Source organism: Zingiber officinale, chromosome 2B, assembly GCF_018446385.1.
Source record: "Zingiber officinale cultivar Zhangliang chromosome 2B, Zo_v1.1, whole genome shotgun sequence".
Lineage (NCBI taxonomy): Eukaryota > Viridiplantae > Streptophyta > Magnoliopsida > Zingiberales > Zingiberaceae > Zingiber > Zingiber officinale.
The window spans coordinates 5063041-5076810 of record NC_055989.1 but is presented as its reverse complement, the minus strand read 5'-3'; the positions used below and the strand labels follow the sequence as shown (position 1 = coordinate 5076810).

The window sequence follows — 13770 nt, the reverse complement described above, 5'->3', positions numbered from 1 at the left end:
TTTTTTTGTTACAGTAAAAAATGATAATTTTTATCAGGATTGTCTCTAAATTAAGGAAGATAAATTATATGATAGTAAAAAGGTTAAATCTATCATCCAACGGAGTCGGCCCCACGATCATTTGTGAGAAAGTAATTCGAAAAGCTATAATTGGTCAATGCGGAGGAGGGGTTTTTCCTTTCGATTTTATCGAGATTTGAACTCTTGCCTTAGGATATCAACTCTGCTCCGTACTAGCCAACTCAACCTTGTCTCAGGGGAACATTTAGTTTATATGTTTTTAATTTCCATTTTTTCAAAAGCACATATTTTTTTTTTAAATAGCGTTAGGTTTGTATTTTTCATATTTATTTTTTAAAAAATAGATAATATTTTCTAGAAAAATAAAGAAAGCATAGAAATTATTTTCTATTTTTCAAAAAATATATATTTTTGAGAAAATAAAAATAAAAATAGGAATATCCAAAACGCTCTCTTAGCTTTTTGTGTTGTTGTTCCTCTTCATTTCAGAGGGGGGCAATAACTATACAAGAACACGTTTGTATCATTGTGCTCAAAGTGAAGCCGGTCACCACCCTCTCATTATTAAACTTGGGCCTGCTCTATCATTCAGCTCGCCACGCCATTGCCTTCTCCTCCATTGAATGCTGCTCTGAGAGGGAGAGAAGAGAAGAGAACAGAACAGAACAGAACAGAAGAAGCTCTGTAATTATATTTCAGTAACAGTGTTTCCTACTGCGCATGCACACTCTTTCTCTCTCTTTTGCTCGATGAGCAAAAGTAAGAACACTTTTTGTGCTTTTCTTCAATTAAAAAGAAAAAGAGATACCAGCAATAATTTCCTCGAAATTGTGATCAGTCGCATGACTTTGAGGTTAAACAATGAGTTTGAATCTGTATAAAGCCTGTCGCATGGAGGATGCACTCTCATAATCAAAATCCAAACTTGCCTTGATCGAATCATTTCTTAGCTTAATTGATCCTCAATAATCTCCATGGCTTTGCTTTACTTTGCTCGTCTCATTGTGTCTCTTCTTGCTTTTTTTGCTTTCCCTGTTCTTGCTCTCTCGTATATTAAGCACCTAAATTCCATCCCAATTATAGAATGATCGCGCGAAGGAGGAGGATATATATCATGGTGATGAGCAAGGAGAGAAGGAAGAAGAGCAACAGCAGCAGCATTGCTTCTCCCTGCGCCGCTTGCAAGCTTTTGAGACGGCGGTGCGCTCAGGACTGCATCTTCGCGCCGCATTTTCCGGCGGAGGAGCCGCACAAGTTCGCCAACGTCCACCGAGTCTTCGGAGCTAGCAACATCAGCAAGCTCTTGCAGGTGAAAGCCAAACCTCAAAAGGGGGGAGAATAGATCGATCTTCGTTGCTAATTGTTGTAACTAATGGCTGAGCTATGTGTGATGGGAAGCGTGTTTGGATCGGCAGGAGGTGACGGTGGGGCAGCGAGGCGACGCGGTGAGCAGTCTCGTGTACGAGGCCAACGCCCGGCTGCGTGACCCTGTCTACGGCTGCGTCGCCGCCATCTCCTCCCTGCACCGCCAAATCCAAGCCCTGCAGGCGCAGCTCGCCATGGCTCAAGCTCAGGTGGTCCACCTCCGACTCGGCCACGCCGCGTGCTGCCTCGCGCTCCGCCAGCGCCCGACCACCGCGCCGGCCGGCTCCTCGGCCGGGACGGAGGACAAGGCGGCGTCGCAGGTGGTTGCGCTGGACATGGTGGTGGTGGAGGAGTCCAACTTGGGAGATCAGCCGCCAATTTGGTTTGGTTGATTGTTGCTACTGCTCGCAGTAGCTTCTAGATCAAGGAACCAAGAACAATCGAGTGTAACCCCTTTCCTAGATTAACCTTTTCTAAAATCGATCGTGAACTTGGCGCAATTCGTAATGTTGATATTCTGAGTCGAAAGAGGCTCAATTCGACCGTTGCAAAGTAATCGTACCACCGGCGAAGACAGAATCGCGTCGCCGGCGTTGGGATTCTTGTACCGTGAGCCCCGACGCCGGTTCCACCACTTGGCTGAGAGCGCCGCTCAAGAACTCCTCCTCGAGTTGTGGATCAAGGAAGAGGAGGAGCTCGTCGCCCGGCGCGTCGCTGTTCGTGAATTCCGGGTTTGCTCTGTTCGCCGCCGCGAGATCGCCGGCATATTCTGCACTTTATTCGTCTTTCACTCCCTCCTCCTCTTTCTCTTCCTCATCCTCTTCCTCTTCCTCTACCATGCTGCTGCTCGCGCTATCCTATGCCTTGTCGGCTCTCACCAGTACGTTCTCTGCCATTAATGGACCTCGATTCTGCATCAAAATTCTTCCTTTTCCGGTTTTTGTTGCCAAAAATTGGATTTTGCGAAACTTGGGTATTGGAAATACGAAATTCTTCATTCTTCTACGAAGACTTGTTTTTTTTAAAAAAAAAAAGATTGCTGTTCTTCAACTATTACTTCGGAATTTTGAGAAAATGGCGGTGAATTCTTGTCATAATTTAATAGTTTGAGGAGATCGAGCAAAGAGTTTCATGGAAATCCATGTCGCCTAAACCGGGAGATGAACGCCTATCAAAAATCTTAGCTTTAATATATTAACATGTCTGAAGCAGACAAGACAAATAAGATCGAAAGAGAGAGATAGCCAGAGCTTTATTTTCCACAACCACACTCCGTGGCCGGCGGCTGCTTATCTATAGCGAAGCTCCCGCTTCGACTCGCCGGCTCAACACCGGTCGAAAGAAGACAGGAACCGCTCGTCGAACTAGGACTGGAGCAGCTCCTCCTCCGCTCCCTCCGCCGCCGCCGCCGCTTTCCCTTCCTCGGCCGCGAGGAGTCGGCGGAAGAGCGAGGCGGGGCAGGGGATGCGGAGGACGCCGCGCTGCTGGTATCCGTACTCCTGGGCGGACCGGCGGAGCAGCTCGACGATGGCCGGCCGGTTCAGCAACCGTGTCGGGACCTCAAACCGCTCCATCTCCTCCCCGACGTAGACCGGCACGTGGCCTTCCGCTGCCGCCCCCGCTCCGGGCTCCCCCGGAAGCTCCTTCCGCTGCCCCCGCCGCCGCCGCAGCGCCTCGTACTGGGAGTAATCCGCCACCCGCGACAGCCGCCACATCATCGTCTTTCGAGTTTCGCCGACGATACGCAGAAACCACCGAGTGGTTTTCCTTTTAATTTGGAGGCATGTTTTTTTATAGCAAAATATTGAAGAATTTTAGCAGTCCAAAAAAAATTAAATAAAAATAAATAAAATAATGGGGGTCGGGGATGATAGGCGGTGTCAAAAACCTGATATTCCAACCAAGACGATAAAAAAAAAATTAGGTTTGAATTAGATGTTTTTGGATTCGGGTCAAGTTCGAATTCGAGAGTTAAAATTTTTGGATTGAATTGGATCGGATTCAGATTGTACCAGGTTGACATAAATATAAGATTTAGTGGATTTTTTTAGTTAAATCGAATTTTATTTTGAAAAAATAAGATATTTTTATGTATATTAATATCATGTTTGTATGATAATGATGAACTATTGAGATAAAAGTGAAGAATTATAAGAAAAATAGTTAAAATTAATAATAATTTTGAATCTGATTTTTGGATTATCCGGGTTGGATTCAAATTGATCAGGTTCAGGTTTAGAGGTTTCGAGTTGAACTCAAGTTCAGATTGAGTTAAAAAAAAATCAACCTGATTCGACCCATCCAAATTGACACCCTTAATTGAGGTGAACAAATTTTTTTTTCCCTATCCAATTTTAAAATTCAATTCGATTCAAGTTGTACAAGAAAATATTATCACAATGCAATCGCATAAAACTATATAAAAAAAATTAATGTATAGGCATGTTGCTTGCCCATACTCTTTAAAAAAAAGTTTATTATAATAATTTTTTTTGATGAGTCAACTAGGAATATTTTTTTTGTTGAACAAACAACAGAGATTAATAAAAATACTAATAGATTGGATCGCATGCTTTTTTGGATTATCTAAAATTATAGGTATCTTACTTAAATTGGATGCCAACTAATTAGGATATTTATTTATTTCATTAGTGGAGCTTGAGGACTAAGCTTTCCACAAGTGATCACGAGGAAGCTTCCGTGAGTGATTACTACAAAGATTTCATAAGTAACCATAAGCACTAGGATTCTATGAATCTTATAATTATGAACTATTATTCATCACATTAATATTAAAATAGGAAAAAGAAAAACAAGGTTCTTCAGAAGATAATGGTAATATTTTGTATGTTTAAACAAAGCAGTGGGTGGAGAATATAATATATTTTTTAGGGTTCCGTAGTCATCGTGGTACGGTTCCGTGATATTTTCAATTTACCTTTGTTTTAATTATCTAATATTATATTTACTAATTTATTTATTTAGTTAGATGCGGCACTCGCTCTCAATAGATATAAGATAAAGAAAGAGTAGAAGAAAGAGATTGTGTCCCATCCACTTTGTCATGGTGGGAAAAGAAGAATATTTTGAACAATTCAACTCAATGTCTTTTGAAAGTTTGAAACGGAGGAGGATTGGAGGAATAGGGTTCTATAGTTGATTATGAAATATGCTTTGTTTCATTGGTTTTTTTATTTAATTAGATTTGCTTGTTATAATTTTTTTTTAATAATTTAGGTATCTAATTTTTTAAACTGATTAATTTTGAAAATGACTAATTCAGCTCTATAGAAATTTTTCATAGACTACTCAGCTAAATTCAAAAGTATGAACAGCTCATCGCTCCACAATGCACCGTAATTAAGAATTGACTCGTGAATGTTTGATTAACTATAAAAGTATTTTACCATTATATCATTGCACTATAACTCAAGACTAATTTTATATTCAACATATTGTAAAAGGTAAAATCCATCATCTTGACGATCCCTCCTCAACTATCAAATGATACTAGGAGAGAATAAATCAGGTACCGAACATGCCTCTCGTGGGAGGACATTTTTTACCAACTTCGTTAGGATTTGACCCTTGTTCCATACTATAAATCTATTATATGATTACCGACTCGACTACGCTCTTGTGATAACGAGGTGAAGGTGTGATTGTATGGACGGGTGAATTTATAATCCAAAGTCATCGAGTTGTGTCATGGCAAGTACGACTCAACACTAAACTTAACCAACCAACAAGTAGGGTTGTAAACGAGCCGAGTCAAACCGAGTTTTGGGGTATTCAAACTTATTTGATAAGGTAACCGAACCAAGCTTAAAATGAACCAAACTTTTGAAATGATTGTTCAAGCTTGACTTGATTTATTTTTTATGAGTTTGAACTTAATTGAAGTTTGGCTTGAGCTTAGCTTGTTTAGATGTTATTGATCTCTCAATTCAAGCTTGGTTCGAGCTTGGCTTGAACTTGATTTGTTTAAATGTTATCGAGCTCTCAATTCAAGCTTATTTGATTATTTGAAAACTTTAATTATTTGATTGGTTACTAAGTTTGATAATTTAAACTTATTTGTTTATTTTATTATTTATTTAACATATTAAAAAGAGTTTTATTAGTTAATATTGTTCACGAACATTATTTAAGGACGTTGTTCACGGACGTTAACAAGCTGAACACATACATATTCAAGCTTGTTTATTTAATTTAACGAACTGTTCAAACTTGTTTATTTAATTAATCTTATGTATATTAAACGAACATAAACAAGCTCTTACCAAGCCAAACATTAAACTTATTCGTAAACACTTGGTTCATTTACAGCCCTACCAATAATTCCAATTCTCAAAACATGAATCATCCTAGTACAATCCAAACCTACTTGACTTGACCTCTTATTTTGATAAATGTTATTTTCTTAATTCATTGAAATGATTAATTATTGAGATAAAAAATGAAAAAATAACAATAAATAATAAACACGGTCAGAGCTTAATTTAAAAGCCTAAAGTGTATGATTTAAGGGATATAATAAGATTTATCAACACCAGCTTTGACGTGGAAATTAAAATTTTGTATTCATATTTTCAATCACTTTCGTGGATTTTTATAATAAGGATAAAAAACAAGAAGAGAATAGTGATCCAACTTTGAAGAAAAAAACAAAAAAAAAATAAAGTATTGGGCACCAGATGAAAAAGAAAAGAATATTCCAACGTTGCTATAAACAAAAACAATGATTCAAATAAATATATATATATATATATAGCAGTTCGCACGGGCTTTGTCCGCAGCATATGCATATATATATATATATATATATATACTCAATTTTTGCGATAATTAATGGTGGATTGGCATTTATTGAACTATCAAAATCGATTAGATTCTCTCTTTGTTTTTCCTTTTTGCACAGTTGCACTAGAGCAAAATGAAATGCTAGGAGAACTCTTCCCACCATCTCGTGTATGTCGTGTTTTATATTATTTTTTTTCAAATATCTAATAAAAACATATGCTCAAATTTCTTTAGATTAGATCATGTTTGTTTTTTTATTCGATATCATTGCTCTGATATGCCTTAATCAGCTAATAGCTTCCCAAGCTATAGAGCCAAATTAGACCCACTAAGAAATTTTGATGCTATACAAAGTCGGTGTATATGCTCTTTCAAACTATAAGTATCGTCTCATCGTCTTTTGCATGAGCTGTTGAAGTATTGCAAACTTTATATACCTGTGGCATTTTGAGTTTTAAGAGGTGATCATACCTAAATTTGATCATAATTGTTACTTTGCATATAGTCGTCATCAACTGAACCTCTGAAAACACAAAATTTATTCAAAAGGGAGGAAAACCGTAGAAGAAAGGTCACATACCACACGAAGAAGAAAGTGCACATATTGAGAAGGAATAAAGCCACCCTACAAAAGTCCCATAACCACCCTACAAATACAACACTTAGGAATCAGTGGACAATTTAAGTGAACAAGATCTCCAATTCAGTTCGTTCTCACCTCTGTCGACACTCTTGAGGATTTGGAGCATCTTTCTGAAGGAGAAATGGGAGCTAAATCCAACAAAAAATCATTCTTCTGATTAATTATTGAAGTAAAAGTTATCGACTTAGAGCTCACTCACACATACATGAAGTCAGACCCTGCTAAGAAAAACGAGGAAATATCAGATTAATTGCACAATAGAAGAGTAACTTTAGCGGAACCGTTCTAAGATTTCAAGTGGCATAGACGCCAAATGAAAATGAGCAGGAACAATAATCATGTAAACAAGTCTCAGAGATCCGGTATCAATTCACACGGTTTCATCAACGACCAATGTAAGCTTCAGATAATACATGAATAACAGAATCAAGTAGCATGGCAAAGTTGTACATATTTAATAGTGTTCTGAGATAGCTGCGAGCAACGAATGGACATGAAGCTAACTCAAAGAACATCGAGTTCCAGCTCGCCCTTTTGAAGATCTGCTTTAATGCGCACGTTCCCGAAGAACATCGAGTTCCATCTCTGTTGGATCAGTAGCCTGAATTTCATAGTGGACACCATCCATTTCTCTCCTGAATCGATCTTTGGAGGTTGCATACAGCATCTTAGCCCTGATTCGAGAAACAGCTGGAGACCTGATGCCCAGAAGAAATATAACACATCAATTTGTACGAATCAGGTGAAGTTATACATTATGAAAGTCGAGCAATTCATGGAATGCAAAACAGTCGTAGGCTAACTGGTCAAGTTCACATGGGAATGGAAATTTCTGATGAATCAGTGATTCACAGATTAGTGAAAATTTGGACAACTCACAATACTCATGAATCTAGATCAAACTGTAGAACTCTATTTTGAGATTGTAGCACCATCATAAATGATAGTGACTAACTTTGATGAAAAATCAATTTGATAGCAGTTAAGATAGTATGCACTGATATCCAATGTATAGCAGAGGTGATGCTCTCATATGATTTACTTATCATTCAACCCAAAGACTTCTGCTGGGCAAATCTGTTGAAGTTTTTGCATGATCAACTACAGCAAAGTTCTATCACTTTCCATAAAGTGCTCAAAATGATTGAATATAACTCTATTAACTAGATTAGAAACGATTTTGAATTTAAGGTGACATTTGGTTAAATGACTGGAATGACTATGAGTATGAGTTTGATAATAAGGTGGAATGAGAATGATAATGATAATAGAAATGAAACCCACCTATTTATATGGATTTGGCTGATTTTCATAAATCTGAAATCATTCCCAAATTGTCATTCTCAAATCCACAATTCAAACACTATCTTTTACTAACATTCCATTCATTTTCAAACTCACCAACCAGACACCCCTTACAAATCTTTCATGCTGGTATAATACCCATGTTAAAGATGAATGATGGCACGGGGAGACTCACCAGGCAATGAAGAAAATCTTGCTTTTTTGACAATTCTCCTCAGTAACAAAGTCAAAATCATAGACAGCATAACGGCAATCATTTTCAGGCAGAGAAGCCATAAATTCATCATAGCTCTCAGTAGCAGCCCCAACCTTTTCCACAATAACTTCTTTTCGCTTTTCATCAATCTTGAAAATCACATACCTATGCGTCTTCTTTCTCTGAAGCTCTAAGAAGATATTTTTGCAATCATCAGCAACACCCATCCCAGAGGAAGCATTCGACTGAAATAAATTAACAAGAGAAAATAACAAAATAGGTAATATGTTTACAAGGAGAGAGTCGTTACTTCAACATTAATGAGACATCTATGGCCCACTTGATTGTGGGCTTAGTTTATCAAATCTACACAAAAGAAGGATTCATACAAAGCAAGCTATTCTTTAGTAAGTTGACAAGGATACATATACATATAAACCATAAAACTGTCTCACAATTATAGCCAATTTACAAAAAAAAAAAAGAACAGAAGTTAAATATAATTGTATTATATGAAGTCCTTGCAACCAAGACTGACTCTGGATAGATATATCTTGCTATTAATTACATATACACTTCAATTCCACAGCTAAGTTTAAACTTCCAAGTCATAGGAATACCAAGATTACCTTGGAACAGTCACTGAAAGGTCAAAAAAAAAAATGTATGCACTTCACTCTTAGTTATAGCATTACAAAGAGAATATATAAATAAAAAAAGGTAAATCAAGCATAATGGTCAATTTACTTGAGAGAGCAGAAAGCAAAACCAAGGAAAAGTTTTCGCAGTGAAAAAGTCTTCACCATTTACTTCATTAAAATTTTTAGAGGGAAGAGAAACGCAATCCATCAGCAGATAGTTTTAGAGCCAAAATCGATCACATCAAAATCCGACGGAAAGCAACAGATGGGAAAAAAATTACGCATCTACCCTTTTTCATTCACAAAATTACATTATATACAAAAAAAAAAAATGATACATGTATCCTTTTTAACTCACAAAATTACATTATGTACACAAAAAAAAATGACGCATGTACCCTTTTTTTATTAACAAAATTAGGTCGCATATATTCACCTTCCTCTATCAAGATAAACAAGCATGCAAAAGAAGAGATTTCTTCACCCTTTCTCTTCTCTTCTTCCCAGGATAATTTTCCACCATAAATTTCTTTTCCATCCTCATCCGCACTTTGGAGTAAACAAAGCATATAGTCCCCTCGAGATGGTCTAGTGGCTAGCGCATAAGGTGCTGCCACCATTGGGTCTAGGGTTCGAATCTCGACATAACCGAGGAAAATACCTCCCTCATGCGCTAGTCACTATTCCAAAAGCTAGTAGTCACCCGTGATTTACCTCATCCGTGTTAGCCCTGGGACGAGCTGGCGGGGGCGAGCGTAGTCGCCTTTTGCCACCATGGAGTAAACAAAGCATAAGTCTACATGGAAAATAGTAATGCTTTGTCTACTTGGAAGGACGGATTTAAAAACTAATGAAAGTTTTCCGCGGGAAAAACCTTCCGTTGTTTACTTCATAAAAAAGGATGGATTGTTTATTTTGTCCCTTGTTTACTTGTTACAGAATAATCAATGGATGGATTTACGAATTCATCCTTCAATTCATTTGTGAACAAGTCTTTGTCTACCCAAATGGGACAGAACCACTTTCCTTCCCGTCTCCGCCTCAACTACTCAAGTCGCGGCTGGTCTGCAGTTCTGTGCGAGAGATGCATTGTGTGGCCACCCTACCCTACTCCGTGTGGGCATCATTGCACAACCACCTCATGCTCGTCAGAGCAACGAGCAAGCGGGTGGCCGAGCGGCCGGGGGAGCTCACTCGCGAGTAGGCTAGCGGCAGGAGGCGCTGGTATGCGAGCAAGCTATCAAGGGTGCTCACCCACGAGTAGGCGAGCGGCCGGGGTCACCCGCAAGCAGGCAGCCAAGGGAGCTTGCCTGTGAGCAAGCGAGCGGTCTCTTCCTTCTTCTCTTCCATCCCGAAGGATACTTTTCTTTTCCCTCTCCTTTTTCTTTTCCCTCTCCTTTTTCTTTTCTCTTCCCTTCCCAGTTGAATTTTTTTCCTTCATTACTTTCTGTCCTTCCTCAATCCACACTTCGGAGTAAACAAAACATAAATGATGGTGCATGATGATACATGACTTGTGCAATGATAATATTATAGTCTTTCAAGGTGAAGATAAGGATAGAGTTCCTTGTGTTATAATTGCTAATATAAAATTTATTTTGTCGACCATATATCATAACACAAACAGATACTAACTGGTTAACCTGATATATTTTAGAAGCTCATCAGAAGAAAAAAAAATGGTAATACTCCCCCATCTAAACTTTATTCGCCTATAAACTACTACATTATCAATGGAGATAATTGAGATTGTTTTGATCTCCCTTACTCAATGTTTCATGCCCTGTAAAAGCCCAATATCTAATTCAGTCCAGGATCCAATCCTAGTTGATTGCATGAGAGGTCCAGTTCCACTATGAAACTAGCCAGTTCCAACATAATCAAGCTTGGAGTAGCTCCACCCTCATGCCATGATAATATTAAGTTAATAGCACGCATACTTTAACAGAGTTTGTTGACAAATACAAGGCACTGCAGCCAGAGTATTTTCCAATTATTCTCCAAGTCATTTCCTTTTCTATGTTATTGGTTTCCCTGTTTGTATTAGTTTCGCTACAGGGTAAAATTTAGATTTTGGATTAGATAAGGGTGTCGAATCTTAGGCAACACAACAGGTCAAGATCAAGTGTACACATAATTCATGAAGGGGGGATATGGTAGGAGATACCTTTCACAATCACCAACTAGGGCTTCATTCTAGGGAAGAAGTTAGAGTTGGGGCCTAGATAACTGAGTCAAGACTTAATGAGACACAACAGGGTTTTTTACAAGCTCAAGCACACTCATGTTGGACACAAGTCATACTGATCGTTTTGAATTCTAGTCTTTACAGCAAAGGTTCGAAATTTCAAGTTTGGGATTAGTTCTATCTTAGGTATTGTAAAGTGTATGCATGCTTGTCTTGAAGTTGCCTCTAGAACAAATACTTAGATAGGTATCTGCCAAACTTTTGAAAAGTAGATTACTTGATTGTTTAGTTTCTTTTTGAAATGAGAGTCAGTATTGACAAGAACCCTATTCTCAATTATACATGGAATCTTCTTGTAACCATGATGAGGACTTCTGAACCATGAGTAAAATTATTTTCTTTGAAGGTGGGTTTTGTTGTGTCTCTTGAAGATGTATTCCTTCATTGGTTTCCACAATTTCACTTTTGTTGATGATTTCCTTGTAAGGAAAAGACTGAGTACCTCTAATTGTCATCCCTCCTCACTTCTATCATCTATCCAACAACAATGAGGGAGATTATAGCACCACTAGTTCAGTGGATAGTTTGACATTTAACAAGATCAAATATATGTATTAACATGGGATTTAGCATATATAATGTAGTCACCCCACAGTTATTAAGTTAATTCTCTCAATTCACATCAGAAAATCAGAATGAGGTAGTCCTAGGTTGGAAGAGAAGAAATGGGACTACTTATCGCAATTGTGGTGCATTAAACACTTAAATCTCACATAAGAATGCAATACTTTTGGGAATGAATCAATTCAAATCTAAAAATGGACAACAAGCTTATTAATTGTTTAGTAGGTTGATGTCCTGGTCTAAAAAACCTAACCAAGATTAGGAGGTTCATGTAGGATTTAAAGACACATGTAGGATTAGGAGACTCATGTTTAGTAGGTTGTTTCCGTGACTCGAATCCGTGACCACCAAGTCACATTACAGCAACTTTACTATTGTGGCAAGTATACCCTTCACCTCATAGCACAAAACAAATCCTAATATACAAAGGCGTGTCACAGTGGCTCCGCTATTTATATAGCCTTTCTCATCAAATTCCGTTGTAGAACCTAGATTTAGGTCAACTATTGGACGCCAAATCCACTACGATACTGATTGTCATGACCTAACCCCAACATAATGAGAAAATTGGCCCATAGCTTACCTAAACCAAATAACTGAAATGCTTAAGCCTAAATTGATAAAATCAATATCCGCTCTAGTATATACCAGCACTAGCAGTCCACATCCTTCTAAAACACTAAATAGTCAGTGTTAAGAATTATTTATCATAAAATAAGCTAAAAAAGAACTGAAAAAGAGTTTTGCAGGACCTTCTGCCAAATTTCCGGAAAATCAATCTTCCATATCAACCCCAACTTATTGAAAAATAAGGAAAATCAAAGGGGAAAACATTTGTGACAAATTGTATTCCCATGGACATGATTCAGGCTAACAACAAACCAAAAGTTTTGCAAAACACCGCTTCATGACTTTCAAAACAGGGCAAATTTATGTCCAAAAACAAATTCGTAAACAGGTCTTACTAGATTCCAAGGGAAAATCCAAACACGCACACACACACAATTAAGTAGTAAAAGTTATTAGATATATTAAATCCAGCGACCACAATCGCGCGACTTGAAGATTCCGGTAACTGATACCTAATTACGAAACAACTAACCGTGCCGACCACAAAATACGACACAGATCATTACTTATCGTCCCAAGCATTAAAACATCAAAAGGCCTAAACTATTGCAACAAAGATATCACAGCGAAATACAATTAAGCAGCCGTGGATCCGCGGTGATCAGTATAGAAAATGACCGTAGAACTGTACCAGATCTCCAAAAGAACAAAAACACCGACAAAAAACAACAGATCGACCGTTCTTCGGTACCAAAAGTGATGGCAAATAAATCGAAGTCGACTGAACCCGATCTGGCCGAGAAAAAAAAAAGTAGGCACTCTGAGAACTTACAGAGGATCGGAGCAACGACATATCGACGGGAGAACAGTAAGGCGATCCGCCCTTGCCTGGTTTTTCTTTATGCCGATCGGGAGAAAAGAAGTGGTGGTGGAAGCAGATGCCTTTTCTTCTGCCGGTTCACGGCTGCTGCTTTTCTAGCCTACTAAACAGGTTGTGCGCAGACGAAAGGATATATATTCTCTCTCATAGTTTACTCATTTTACCATTTTGGCCCGACCTTTAATTTAAATTATTATATTTTTATAAAAAAAAATTGAAACGCCCCTAAAAGTTCTTTATAATATCTTTAAATTTAATATAAATTATACATTTTATTAAATTTAGATAATTATTTTTAACTACCTACTATATTAAGTATCCTAAAATTTTTATTTTTTTTATTTTTTATTATTTTTTCTCTCCCGATGTAATATCTACTTTTCATTACCCAATTCATTTCTTTATTTTTTTTTCTCTCTTTATATCATATCTATTTTTCATTACATAATAAATTTCCTTTATTTTTTCGTTTCCTATGTAATATATATTTTTCATTACCCAATTCATTTCCTTTTATTTTTTCTCCCTCCCAAA

General features: G+C 37.6%; 3 protein-coding genes across 3 annotated transcripts; 1 reads left to right on the top strand and 2 right to left on the bottom strand.

The window, feature by feature from the left end:
* Window positions 1-910: 910 nt before the first annotated feature.
* On the top strand, window positions 911-1886 carry LOC122045159 (LOB domain-containing protein 4-like). Its single transcript, XM_042605261.1, has 2 exons — window positions 911-1330; window positions 1437-1886. The coding sequence occupies exons 1-2, from the start codon at window positions 1106-1108 to the stop codon at window positions 1776-1778; spliced, it is 567 nt and encodes a 188-aa protein (XP_042461195.1). The 5' UTR covers window positions 911-1105; the 3' UTR covers window positions 1779-1886.
* Window positions 1887-2555: 669 nt separating this feature from the next.
* On the bottom strand, window positions 2556-3441 carry LOC122045163 (auxin-responsive protein SAUR71-like). The gene has a single exon (XM_042605264.1). The coding sequence runs from the start codon at window positions 3102-3104 to the stop codon at window positions 2751-2753; it is 354 nt and encodes a 117-aa protein (XP_042461198.1). The 5' UTR covers window positions 3105-3441; the 3' UTR covers window positions 2556-2750.
* A 3711-nt stretch (window positions 3442-7152) lies between these two features.
* LOC122045160 (actin-depolymerizing factor 11-like) lies at window positions 7153-13371 on the bottom strand. The gene is made up of 3 exons (XM_042605262.1): window positions 13189-13371; window positions 8313-8578; window positions 7153-7530 (listed from the first exon to the last, which is right to left on the bottom strand). Exons 1-3 carry the CDS (start codon window positions 13207-13209, stop codon window positions 7380-7382), a joined length of 438 nt encoding a protein of 145 aa, XP_042461196.1. The 5' UTR covers window positions 13210-13371; the 3' UTR covers window positions 7153-7379.
* Between the last annotated feature and the right edge of the window lie 399 nt (window positions 13372-13770).

What these genes read in the sequence shown, in the direction of transcription:
- LOC122045159 (XM_042605261.1), top strand. Translation starts at nt 1,106, where the DNA reads ATGATCGCGCGAAGGAGGAGGATATATATCATGGTGATGAGCAAGGAG. An exon ending in ACATCAGCAAGCTCTTGCAG is followed by an intron (nt 1,331 to 1,436) that starts GTGAAAGCCAAA and finishes TTGGATCGGCAG; the next exon opens with GAGGTGACGGTGGGGCAGCG.
- LOC122045163 (XM_042605264.1), bottom strand. Translation starts at nt 3,104, where the DNA reads ATGATGTGGCGGCTGTCGCGGGTGGCGGATTACTCCCAGTACGAGGCG.
- LOC122045160 (XM_042605262.1), bottom strand. Translation starts at nt 13,209, where the DNA reads ATGTCGTTGCTCCGATCCTCT. An exon ending in TGTCGTTGCTCCGATCCTCT is followed by an intron (nt 8,579 to 13,188) that starts GTAAGTTCTCAG and finishes AATTTATTTCAG; the next exon opens with TCGAATGCTTCCTCTGGGAT. An exon ending in AAGATTTTCTTCATTGCCTG is followed by an intron (nt 7,531 to 8,312) that starts GTGAGTCTCCCC and finishes TCTGGGCATCAG; the next exon opens with GTCTCCAGCTGTTTCTCGAA.